Below are 13,260 nucleotides of genomic sequence, written 5' to 3'. Positions count from 1 at the left end.
CAGGCAAGATTTAAAAAAATAAAATTATCTACTTTGTCCTTTTAAAAATAAAATGTCTAAAAAACGTTTGAGGTCCATGTAAGTCAACATAATCAAAATATCAATATAATTCAGCTAAAAATGTGTCTAATACAATTGGAACACTACTCATTTTAGACTTAAAAGTTCAAAACTCTCTAGTCTCAGTCTAATCAGACATAGAATTACTTAAAACCCATTTTTTTTCCCTTCCCACACTTTAAATTCTATCAGTTTGCCTTTAATACATAGAGAACTGGAATGTTTTCTTTATAGGGACCTGTGATAAACGTTTAACTATACTTTGTTGAATTGGTAAACCATAGCCACAGTTCCTGGGGCCTTCTTAAGGATTTGTGGGGGGTTGTTTGGTTCCTGCAACTCTAGAGCAAAAGTGAGCTTTGGAAAGCACATCCCTTTTTTGAAGTTCGATGCAAGGTGAGAAGAAGGTCCTGTAAGTATTATTTAAGTTACCAACCAAGCCAAACAGGCCAGAGAGCCTTAGAAGATACAGGCCTAACTGTTCTCTCGACTTAGCTACAGGCAATTACCGGAAATTCTCAAATGCCTTGAAGTCCCCATAAATCTTGTATCCACATTCGTTCCTTTACCCTCTTTGAATACAAACTAATGAGAGGAAAGCAAGTCTAAATCTTGAGAAGGTGAAAGCATTCTGAGAAGTGAATTCATAAGCCAGAGGCGCTATGAGGTCTCCACAGTTCCTTCCCATTCTGTAAGAGACAGTCACAGAAGTCCCTCTAAACCTTTAAGGTTGCACAGAGACATGGACTGAGAAAGCTTACACTGCATGTCAAAATTATGTATATAGACTTGAGTGACAGGTATGTGGGACAAGACAAGCACTGCTTCATGTTGCTTATATCTGAATTGTTAATTATTATGAGATGGACCAGTGCTTTTAATAAAAATATTCAGTGTTCTTTTAAATAATGGTTAATATTTCCATTTTCTTATAACTATTTGAATCTTTTTTGAAATTTGGGGGGAAAATGTAAGACACTAATGAATTTTTTACTTACGTTAATGGATCTGTAACTATTCTTTTTAAAGTTGGACGTGCTGTGCAATGGTGAAATTATGGGGAAGGATCACACTATGGAATTCATCTACATGACAAGATGGCGACTAAGAGGCGAAAACGTAAATTGCTTTTATATTTACCTATGTGTATATTTAGTTATATGCCATTGTGCTACTCATAATAAACAGTATTACTTAGAAACAAACAAAAACTAGCTTGGGAAAGAGAAGAAACTGATTCATTTTACTGTTTATCCGAGCTACTCCATGATAATTGGTCCTAAGTACAAGACCAAGATCTGTGTTAAATGTGGTTTTGTTATATTTAAGGTGAGTTAAAAACACCATCTAAATACGTTCAGAACTCTACTTACCTCAATACAAAGATGGCACTTTTTTTAAAACCCCAATGAAATATGGGAACTTCTAACTATATGGAGTCAAGTGAGGAGACTAAGTTTTGCCCTGATTTGTATGTTGTTTAATGGTTGATATTATTTTTGGTTGTGGCATAGGGTACAAATAGGGTAGAATCTAGGTAATCTTTTTTTCAGGTACCTCCTTTACGTGAAAGTGTAAAATTGGATCAAAGGGTAAGTGAGTTTGCAGTGGTTTCTGATGTCAGAATTAGATTGTTGTGGCTTAGGCCCTAGGCAATATGAGAGAAATGATGTAAAAGGAGAAAACCTGAGAAAAACTCAAAACACCCAAAAGGAGAATTCTGTATTTTGAACTATACCTTTGTTTAGGGTTAATTAGAAAGTTCAAGCATATCTTATCTGAGTTCTGTGTAACATTGATAGTAGAGAAATCCAAGGAGCTAGGGATTATAAAGCTGATGTATTATCAGTGAGGAATGTAGTAGTAATGCTACCAGAAATTCTCTTTATAATCTGCTTACATGAATACACATTAACTGAGATAGACTGAAAGTTGTACTAGGTGACTTCCAAGGTCCTCTCAGACATCCAGATTCTGTGGTGTTTATGGTACAGTATGTCATACCTCTAAACTCTGCATAATTTAATCTCTCTAATAAGCTAGGTTTTATTACATTTTCTTATGAAAATATAAATTAACTATTAAAAATACAGAATGAAGAAATGTAATCTCACTCAAAGACAGGTAATACAGAATCTGAATGTAATGAGGGTTGCCATGTTACAGTGGTTCAAAAACATACTTCTGTGGAATGTAAACATCTATGGAATTGTTATAAAACCTCAAAAAGTCATTATTGTGTGTTGTATTCAATGGGTAGGAAAATAGGCTGTGTTTTTCAGAAATGTCTAGATATGATATAACAATAAATGAAGCACCTAACATCTAAAGTCAGAATTTTTTTTTCTGAATCCCACTTGGGTAAAGCTTCCTTGTGAGGCTGAATTCTCATGACCAGAAAGAAAAAATTATGGTCTAGTACCAGTCACCAGCTAGTCCTGTGCCCTGGAAGAACTCATTAGCCCTCTCTCAGCCTCATTTTTTAAAAAAACAAATCTAATTATCTTCGTGTTTGGTAAATTACTACCTGCCTTTCTAAGACATTTTATAGTTTTTTTTTAAATGGTTCTACATACATCACCTTCATTGAATCCTTCCAACTAAATGTTTCAGGGACCAAATGCAGATTACAGAGGTGGTCAGTTCTCCCTTACCCAGCACAGCTGGGGCCTAGATACTGTGATATTACATATAATATCATAATTTTAGCTTTCTTTGGTAAGTCATTGGGCATTTTATTATTTGTTAATGATTTTCAAGCGCTATGAATAGGTTTGCCTTAAGGTTGAAGAGATGGAAAAAGTCATCTATCTACTCACTTGTTCTTCTCACAGTCCCTTCCCACACTGCCAGTTATTTTTAAGTCAAAGCATGAAACAGCTAATTTGAAGAAATTGTTGTTAATTGACCATCAGTTAAATCAGTCTTTACTACAATTATATTTCTGGTTACACATATCTGATAGTTTAAATTCCTATGTTGTTTAAGGCGTATTTTAATAAAAATTGGTTGGGAAAATGGTTCAGTACCTTATGATTTTTCATTCATGTAAAAACTAAACCAATAAATAGAAAAATTACATTTTATATTTAGTACAATGGTAAGTAATATATTAGTCAATTTTATTTTTTCAGCATGACAAACCTGTTTTTCGTTTATTCTCCTCCAAACCTGTTTCTAGCCTCAGTCTTTACAATCTCAGTAGTTCCAAAATTTTTAGTTCCATTTTTCCAGTTTCTCAGACCAGAATCCCCGAAGCTGGTCCTGATTAGTTTCTTCTTTCGTCTATCCTTAGCAAATTCTGTGACCTCTCCTATCAGAATCCAGTTATGTCTTACCACCTCCACTCTGCCACTCTGGGCCCCACTGCTGTCACCATTCTCCAGACGTTCTGAAAAAATCTCCTCCCTGGGCTCTATGCTTCTTCTCCTGCCTCCAGCCAGGGTCTCCCTACTGTCCTGGCCCAGCACAGCAGCCAGAGGGATACTCCGAAAACAAGTTAGAACATGTCCCTTGGGGCGCCTGAGTGGCTTAGTCATTAAGCATCTGCCTTCGGCTCAGGTCATGATCCCAGCGTTCTGGGATCAAGCCCCACATCAGGCTCCCTGCTGAGTGGGAAGTCTGCTTCTCCCTCTCCCACTCCCCCTGCTTGTGTTCCCTCTCTCGCTGCCTCTCTCTCTGTCAAATAAATAAATAAAATCCTTAAAAAAAAAAAAAAAAAAGAACATGTCACTTCTCTGCTGTCAACTTTCCAGTGACATCGCGTACCATTTAGATAAAAACCAAAGTTCTTCCAAGGACCTGTAGATATGGACCCCCATGACTTTTCCCAGACACCTCTGTGGTCTTACTCTTGCTGTCCTTTGGCTCACCATATTCTGGCCCCACTTGCTTCTGTTTCCTCTAACACGCTGGGCTTTCTCCTGCCTCCCTGAGTATCCACCTGAATCATTTTCTTTACCCTCTTCACCCAAAGAATTTTGCTTCTACATCACCTTCTCAGTGAGGCCTCCAACTTTCCTTATAATACCCCGCCCCTGCTCCTAGTATGGCACTCTCCCAATCCGTTTTATGTTTGACTGTTTTCTATAGTATTTTTTTCATACCATCTGGCATACTGTGCCACTTAGTTATGTTTATTGTTTATCCCCCAACTCAAATGTAGTCTGAGGACAGGGATGATTATTTGTCCACTGCTGAGTCTCCAGTACCAGAGCAGTGCCTGGTACAACCTCAGTAAGTATTTGTTCATAGAGTAAATCGAATGAAAAGTTCCTTTTATAAGATCATAGTTATGCAAAATATATCCTAAAGATGATCTCATTTATTTGACTCTCCATTTCTCCTTTGTTTTCTCTTAAATTTTAAATTTTTGCTCATGTTCCAACTAATTATGAATTAGAATAGTAATTGGTGAATTCTGACAGTTGGGAGTGAATGGACAAATTAACAATAAAACAGTCATTTCTTGATCAAGCCCCTTCCAGGGTATTTGTGGCAATCACATCCCTCCCCATCTCCACCCTCTGTTGCCAGCAGGATGCCAGGATGTGTGACAGGCTTACATGACTCTGACTACTGTTACTGCTGCCTGGCTGTGGTAGGTCTGGGATCAGCTGGTTTCCTAAACTCATGACCACCTTGTGGTTTTTTTACTTGTTTCTAGTACTTTTTTACATTAAACATTTTGATCCACCTGGGATTTGTTTACCTACATACACATACCTACAATGAAGCTAAGACTCTAAATTATTCTAAGATTTTTTTTTTGCCAAAAATGTAATTTATTGATAAGCCATACTTTATCTCAGTGTTTTGAGTTGTCACCGTTATCTGTGCATATGTATCTATACACGTGTATACACAGGTATGTATACACATGTTCCTGGACATTCTATTTTGTTCTTCTGCACATGTCTTACACCTGCACCATGCTACCCAGTTTGTATAGTTTTTATAAAAATCCGATCATATACCATTCCTAATTAAAAGCCCCTCAGTTGTCCATTTTCTTTGGGATAGGTTTGAATCAAGTTCAGACTAATTTATAAGGCAAATAGGCCTTTTAGGTTGCTTTATGATGTTACGGCTAAGCTCATTATTCTTTTAAAAATGGTGTTGGCTAATTTTACCTACTTATTTTTTTCAGATGAACTTGAGAATGGGATTGTGATTGGCATTGGAATAAGTTTTTAGGTTGATATGGCTGAAATTGGCATCTTTGCAGTTTTTTTAGTCTTCTCGGGGCCATGAGGGTGGGGGTGTTCTCCTCATCCGTTCCAGGCTCTCCTAGGTCTCTGAGTCAACCCCGTGGCTCTCTTCCCTCTTCGTGCAGGATGCTGCTTCTGCCCCCGGAGTCTTCTGCCTCAGGCAAGGCCACTCTGTGTTCCCATCACCTCCTTACCTTGTCTGACGCCTACACTCCTAGGAAGAATCTTGGAGAAGTCTGTTTGGCCTCTGTTTCTCCAGAGCAGCAGCCCATCTTCCTGAGCCCCACAGCATCTCTGCCTCTTTCCTCTTCTTTATCCTGGGGCAGTTCCACTGAAGGCTCAGCCTGTTTTCTGTAGTCTTGCACATTCTGGATTTTATCTGTAGGAATCAAATATTTTTACAGTTAGCTAACTCTTAGAGATTTTTCAGTTCATAATAATAGTGCTACCTGAAGATGTTATACTCAAGACTGGTGTTCATCTTTGGATTAATGGGAGAAAATGTACCTTTTCTTAAAACCAGTGCTTCTCAAATTTTAATGTGAATAGAAATCACCTGGGGATCTTGGTAAAATACAGATTTGACTCAGTAGGTCTGGGGTGGGGCCCAAGAGTCTGCATTTCTAACAAGTTCCCAGGAGATGCCAGTGCATCTAATCTTTGGACCATCTTTTGAGTGACAGGATTTTAGGAAATGTGATCCATAACCATTGGCTTACCCTGTGGCTTCCACATCTGTAAATTCAGGGTGTAGAATTACAGAATTAGATCTCAGTCTGGAAGGGACTTAGTTATTTAGACTAATCATCAATGATACATGATCCTCTTTATAATGCCCATGCAGCGTTCATCACATTTTTGAAACCTAACTTTCAGGAATCATATGTACTGTTCTGCAACTTGTTTTTCCTCATTTGGTATGTCATATGGAGAATCAACAAACTCGACATAATTCTTTGTAACAGGCTGAGAGTATTCCATTTGTGGAATAATCTGATTAACACACTCTTTTAGTGGAAATTTAGACTTTTTCAAGTTTTTTAACATCACAAGCAATGCTAGATTCCAGTACATATATCCTTTTGCACGTGTGCAAGCTTATTCATTAGCTAGATTCCAGATGTGGATTTAAAACAAAGTGTGCATGTTTTGATAGATACAAATTACCCCCTTAAAAGATTTTAGCGGTATATAATTCTGCCAGTAATGTATGAGTGCGCCCATTTTCTGACATCTTCACCAACACTAAACATTATCAATTTTGTATTTCTTCTGTGAAGTTTCTTTTCCTATCCATTGCCTTGCTGCTCTTTTTCCATTACGATGTTTGTCTTTTTCTTACTAACTTCTAGGAGCTCTTTGTGTATTCTGGATTCTAAAATCTTTGGTTATATGTGTTGTAGCTCTTTCCTCCCAGTTGTGTTCTGCTTCCTAGTTTTTTTGTTGTTGTTGTTTTTAAGATTTCTTTGTTGAGAAAGAGAGAGAGAGAAAGAGCATGAGCCAGGGGAGGGACCGAGGGAGAAAGAGACTCCCCTCTGAGCAGGAGTCCAGATGCAGGGCCTGATCCCAGGACCCCAGGATCATGATCTGAGCCGAAGGCAGAAGCTTAACCAACTAGCCCCCCCAGGCGCCCCTCTGCTTCCTGGTTTTGACTCGTTTTTTTGTTTTGTTTTTTTTTTATCCTTAAAATTTGAGTGAGATACCTGTCTTGAAATTTTTCAGTACGAATGAAATATTATAAAGTACCTAGCAGAATGCCTGACATAGTAAATGTTAGTGAGTTTATGAAGGGCTTATGTATGTTACATTTTGTTATTATTGTAATTCTCACCTAACTTCCTCTCATCCCTGGGAGCTTACTGTTAATATTTTTCCATTTGGCCTCAGCTTTCATCATGAGCTCACATTCTTCCTGCTCACCTTTTCTCGGGTAGGTTGAGTACTAACTCTCAGTACAGCCCCTCCTTCCCGGGTGATGCCGGTTGGTTTTGTCTCTTCTAGCAACTCCCTGCCCAGACCTACCTGAAGTTACTGCACCACATCTGTCTCGCTTTGCTTTATCTGCATTATCAAGCAATTTTAGGAAAAGCAAACATCCTTCTTGACTGATACCAAAGAGATGAATAATCACTTAGTGAAATAGCCTCTTTCACCTTAACTCTTCACTCTTAAATGCTGTTTGGGACTGGCGTTTAGGACTTGCGAAGTCTGATAGGCCAGAGCTTGGGGAGTCTTCAGAGAGAAAAGGAAAGGTTGCTAAGGAGAGCAGTGCTCAGCATGTCTTATAGCATGTTGATGGGTCCGGTACAGAAAGTCAAGAACTCACTCCTGGAAAAAATAGCTAGTCTTTTGGGGAAATGGTAAATGTCTAAAATTTTAATTAAAAGGCTACCAATACATTTGTTTTAAGCATTCCTTCCCTTAGTATTCTTCCAGAGTATACTTTTCTTAAAAGCTGCTTGCTCTAGGATGTTAGATTTATGCTGGTTAATTTACACCTATTTTTTATGTATTTTTCCCCATTTTGAAGAGGCATGCAATGTTGAATTCATATATATGTAATTTTAAAGTACATATTTCATTGTTTATAATCATGTTACAATTAAAATAATGTTCATGTTTAGTAAGTATTTAGCTCAACATTGAAAAATCAAGATTTGGGAATGATCTTTTTTTTAATATGAATGGTTAAACTGTTAAAAGTTAGTGGGTTTACAACTGAATCTACTCAATAGTTTAAAATGTGTTCATTCATTGATTTACTCATGAAACATTTTTTTGAGAAGCTGCTGTGTGTGCCATTTCTGGGCCTTAGTTATTAAGACTATACATATGAATAAGATAAAGACTCAAGGAGCTCGTATTCTCACACTATTAAAATAGACATGGAGACTAAAAATCTAATCTGAGCAATATAAAGAACCTAACCTAAAACAGAAAATAGACCCCTTACATGAGGGCACAAGCCGCACACCCCTTTCAGAGCTCTGAGGTCCTAAAACAGTGTTACTTTCGTGGGTAGTAGAAGGGCGAGCTAAGCGAGAGTAAGCACTGGAAGAGGGTACCCCTCCTGGACTGAAGAGGTGAGGGTTTTCCCAGGAATTATTATCTGAAGAGGAGATGGAAAGGATAGCCACCATTTTGGTAAATGTTTGCAGAATATTAACAAAACTGATACTTAGATACTAAAGTTGTCTCAGGCTACATTTTACCAGTCACTAAGTTATTAAAATCTTTAAAAAGAAAAAAAAACAAAACTACTACCATAGTTTGGAAAGTGTTTACTTAAAATTATCATGTTGACTCATGTTTGACGTTAAAATAGTTTAAATAATCAGTTTTAAATATGTATCCAGTTGTGGATGCCTCTTATCTGATGAGTTCATCTCCTCCGCAGTTTCGGTGTCTGAACTGCTCAGCTTCGCAAGTCTGCTCTCAGGATGGCCCTTTGTATCAGGTAAGAGGCACTCACGACTGTACATATGCCCCTCCTGATGCCCGCCAAGATGGTGACTGCTTTCATCCCAAACCCGAGTTTCTGAGACCTGTAACTGCAAAACTAATACTTGAGCTACAGAACTTCATTTTTCAACTTGTGTCCCCAAAGTTTCCCATTATTTTAGTTCTCTTGCATTTATCTATCTAATTTCACTGAACTAAAAATGAAATTATAAATGTTAAGGCCATTATTTATGAGTCCGAATTTAATAATTACTAGTTTCAGCCCTTGAGAAATCTGCTGCATATTGGATCTCTGCTCCATGCTCGACCCTTCTTTGTAGAAGTTTTTGCGTGTGTTTTTTTTAATCGGTCAGTCACCCACAAGTGGAAAATAAAATGCCAGATGAGGTGAAGGTCCGTAACAGCAACGGGCCCGACAGAACCGCGAGCTTGCCGACTCGGCCCTGCCCTGAGCGCTTTACTCAGGTTATTACCTCTTTTAATGGAGAAATGAGTGTGGACTAATTTTAAAATGCACTGAGAAAAACTTCCCTCAGATCCATTTTCCAGTCACCTAATAAAAGTACAGTTTAATTGGGATGATAAATTGTAGTGATGCTTCTGCCCTTAACTATAACATACATACGTGGTTTTTTGCTTTCACTCTTGGCACTGGTGTCAGTTTCCTTAGAAATAAAGATGTTCATAAACTCTGATCTAAAGTATTAGAGAACAACTGGAGTAAGATCAGATTTTTAAAAATCCTCACAAATTCCCTCTTCTTTCTTCAACACTTCATTATGGATTTTAGTCCCGTCACAGAATTGAACTTATAATAATAAGATGTACATTTAGCCAAAATTCAGCTAGAGATTTTCAGGGGAAAAAGTGACCACTTTTTTATTTCAAGAACACATTATGTATATAGCTTTATACTATTTAATTTTTAAATTTAAAAAAATTTTTAAAGTCCATGAAATGGACAGTTTTCTAGCAAACTACCAGTGGACTAAAATTTACCCATGAAGAAAGAAAATTTGAATCACTAAGTCATGAAAGAAAATAATAATTAAAGACTTACTTCCTCAAAGGATACCTAAATGTGGTCATGCTCTCTCCAATTTTCAAGCAACAGATTATTCCCATTCTAAATTGTTTTAAATTATTGAAAAAGGTGGAATTCTTCCAAATTCATTTTACAAAAGTAACATAATCATGATACCAAAAAATGATAGACACCTCCAACTAGAAAACGAGTATCAATCTCATTTTGAATACAAAGATAATAAATAATATACTAAAATCTTACACTAAAAGAACAATAAACCAAGACCAAATAGTATTTTTATCAGAAATGCAAGAATGGCTTAGTATTGGGGCAGAGAAGTAATATATATTAAATAGTAGAAACACATTTTGGTTTGTTTTTTTTTTTTTAAGAAACACATTTTGTGCACACGAACACACAAAGTCAAATCAGAACCATCAGTAGGTACTGAAAAGGCATTTGATCAAATTCACTATTAAGTCCCAATTTTTCCTACCAACTTATTTTGAAAATTTTCCAAAAAACAAAAAAAATAATACAAAGGAATATCCTTTACTTTTGCTTAGATTTTTACCAATTAACATTTTGCTACATTTTCTGACCCCCCCGTTCCTTCCCTTCCCTTCTCCTTATCTTATTAATTTCTTTATAATTCTATTGTTTCTTTATGAAACCATTTGAAAGTAAATTGCAAGTATCGTGACAGTTGACCATTAAATATTTCAGCATATATTTTCTAAGATCAAAGACTTCCTCATAAATAACCAAAATACCACTTTACACACAAGAAATTTAAATAGTATATGAGATATTACAGAGTTCTCCTTTTTCCCCATAATTAAATTATGGAGTTTGATGTAGTTCCGAGCACACTTTTACCAGGTTCTTGTTTAACTTAACAGAATCAGTCACCCTGAAGTTCATCAGAAGTACAAACCAGTGCTTCTGGTCAGTCACATTTTTCAGTGAGTAATCACGGGGCACGTGCACTGCCACATGCTGAAATGTATCTTAAAGCTGAAGTAATTAAAATAAAGCTGAAGACTTAAACACAGACATATGAATAAAAAAAATAGCTCAGGAACAGACTGTCTAGTATGTATGAATCTGTAAAGAGAGTATTTCAAGTTAGTGGAAGAAAAGTGATTCATTTAGCAAATACTGACTGAGCACTTAACTATGCAGTGGGCACTCTTGTAGGCCCTGGGGACACAGAAGTAAAAAGGAGCAAAATTCTTCTTCCTCATAGAGCTTATGCTCTAATGATGGTAACAGATGAAAAATAAATGAGTAAAATTTGTAGTGTTAAAAGAAAAATTAAAGAGACTATTTTAGATAAGATAGCCAAGGGAAGACTTCTTTAAGGTGGTGATTCTTGATCAAAAGGAAGTGAGAGAACTAGCCATGTGTGTATCTGGGGTAGGGTGCTTCGGATGAAGGGAACACAGTGGAAAGATCCGGAGACGTGGTTATGTCTGGTTGCTTGAGGGTTGCATGGAGACCAGTGAGGCAGGACCAGGGACAGTGGTTGGTAGTTGGCTGGGGTAATCAGTGAACTCAGAGTATAGATGTGGGGGGTAGGGTGTGATCTAATAGGTTTGTTTCCAATAAATTTTTGGTGGTAGGGATGAAGATTTAGTCCATACCTCACATTCCAGCAGATTTTCATGGCTTAAAGTGGTAAATATTAAAATTGATACCATCAAAGATCAGGAAGAAATATAGTTGAATAGTCTCAGAATGGGGATGGCCTTTCTCATTTTACATATAAGAGGAAACAAAGACAAACCAAGTTGACTGTTAATATTGAAAAGTACATGGCAAAAATACCATAACTGAGGAAATATTTGCATATAGGACAGAAAGATTTAATGTCCTTAATCCATGAAAAATTCATACAAATCTGTAAGAGTTCACCTTTCCTTAGAAAAATGAACAAAAAAACAAAACAAAATGAACAAAAGACATGCTTAGGGAAGTCACAAAAGAAGGAAACAAAACTGACTTATCAGCATACAAAAATGGTTAATTTCTTTAGAAGAAATAAAATACTATTTTATGCTTATTAAATTGCCATATTAGGAGAGAAGAAAGGATAGTACTCATTATTGATGAGGCCATTGAAGAATGAGCACTCATATTTCTTTTGGAAATATAAAGATAGAATAACTTTTTTGAAGCCCAGTGTGACAGTATTTATCAAAAAGCCTTTAAAAATGTGTATGCTGTTTGAACTAGTAGTTGCACATCTAGGAACCAGCCCTCATTATTGGGTCAAGATTAATTTATAATTGAAAAAAAAAAGGAATAAACTAAAACATATGACAAAAGGATATTTATTGATAACTTATAATTCTTTTCTGTAAAAGCATTATATTCATCTTTTAAAAATATCACATAGGATATTAAATAGTATAGAAATAAGTCATGAAATTTTCTAATGGAAATTAAAATTTTACATGGATAAAATTATTTTCCAAACAATATGTGTAGCATGATTACAGTCTTGAAAAAAAATACATACATAGACAAAAAGACTAGAAGGATATACACTAAGATAATTCTGGTAGTTATCTTTGAATGGTGGTATTTAAATGATATTGTTTTTTCCTTGGTGCTTTTCTTTATTTTCCAAATCTATCACATTACTTTTATGATAAAGATTTTTTAGAAAAGTAGTCCATCAGTGAAGGTCAGCATTATTTTCTAAAGTTTTCACAATTGAAATATATACTGTGGAAGTATCTGTGTTTTATTTTAGTGCATGATGAGACTGAGGACGAGCAAGCCTACAAGTAGGTCCATTCAGAACAGTCACTGAACGCTATGGGGGGCGTGATGGGCCATATTTCATGATAGTACGTGCAGAGCGCCATTTTACTTCAGAAAGCAAACTGAAATACAACTAGAACTTAAAGTATGTCTTAACAGTTCCCAGCATTTTAAAACATTTCAATAAAATTAAACTTCATGTGTCATCATAAAACAAACACAAATGGTTGCTTGGAGAAAACAAAACCAACTGGTTTTCAGCCATAACCAGAAGATCCCGACCACTGACAACCAAGCCATTTTACTTCCCTTTCTACCTTCATCCCAGTAGACTTGGTGGTGGATTCTTCTATATATTAGAAAGGGATTCTAGAACAGATGACTTAAATATTTGCCACAAGTATGCAGATTCAACAGTCCAGAATGGAGAGCACAGCTGGGAAAATTGTCGTGACGGAGGGCAAGCGGCCACTTGGGCCAGGAAGAATGGGAAGTAGCGAAGTTAGGGTAGGATGTCTGGGCAGCAGGCACCACATCTGGTGGAGCTTCAGAAAACCCAGGGAGTTTTTTTTATAAAATGCAGATTCCTGTGCCACTCCCAGACACTCTTGTTCAGAAGGAACAAAGTTTAAATAAAAACAAACAGAATTTAAGCCAAAATAGATTTAGACCATGGAAATCTTAAGAGACTGTGACTTTTACTCCAGCCCTCAGGACTCCTGGTGGCAT

The 13,260-nt window shown here is 36.6% G+C and overlaps 1 protein-coding gene across 4 annotated transcripts in view; it reads left to right on the top strand.

Annotated features, from left to right (window-relative positions):
• The window catches only part of PCGF5 (polycomb group ring finger 5), a 124,960-nt gene that overhangs the window by 104,793 nt on the left and 6,907 nt on the right, over positions 1-13,260 (top strand). For 2 of the 4 annotated variants that reach the window (XM_045810014.2, XM_045810013.2), the window contains exons 8-9: positions 1,090-1,179; positions 8,668-8,727. In XM_045810014.2, coding sequence (XP_045665970.1) covers positions 1,090-1,179; positions 8,668-8,727 — 150 coding nt within the window. Of the gene's footprint in view, positions 1-1,089; positions 1,180-3,355; positions 3,786-8,667; positions 8,728-13,260 lie in introns of those variants that run through there. The other 2 variants (XM_087862911.1, XM_087862910.1) reach the window with 2 other exon arrangements.

Source organism: Ursus americanus, chromosome 6 (genome assembly GCF_024610735.1).
Source record: "Ursus americanus isolate L20-20 chromosome 6, mUrsAme1.1.p, whole genome shotgun sequence".
Lineage (NCBI taxonomy): Eukaryota > Metazoa > Chordata > Mammalia > Carnivora > Ursidae > Ursus > Ursus americanus.
The sequence above is the reverse complement of the archived record's forward strand: the minus strand, read 5'-3'. Positions and strand labels throughout refer to the sequence as shown.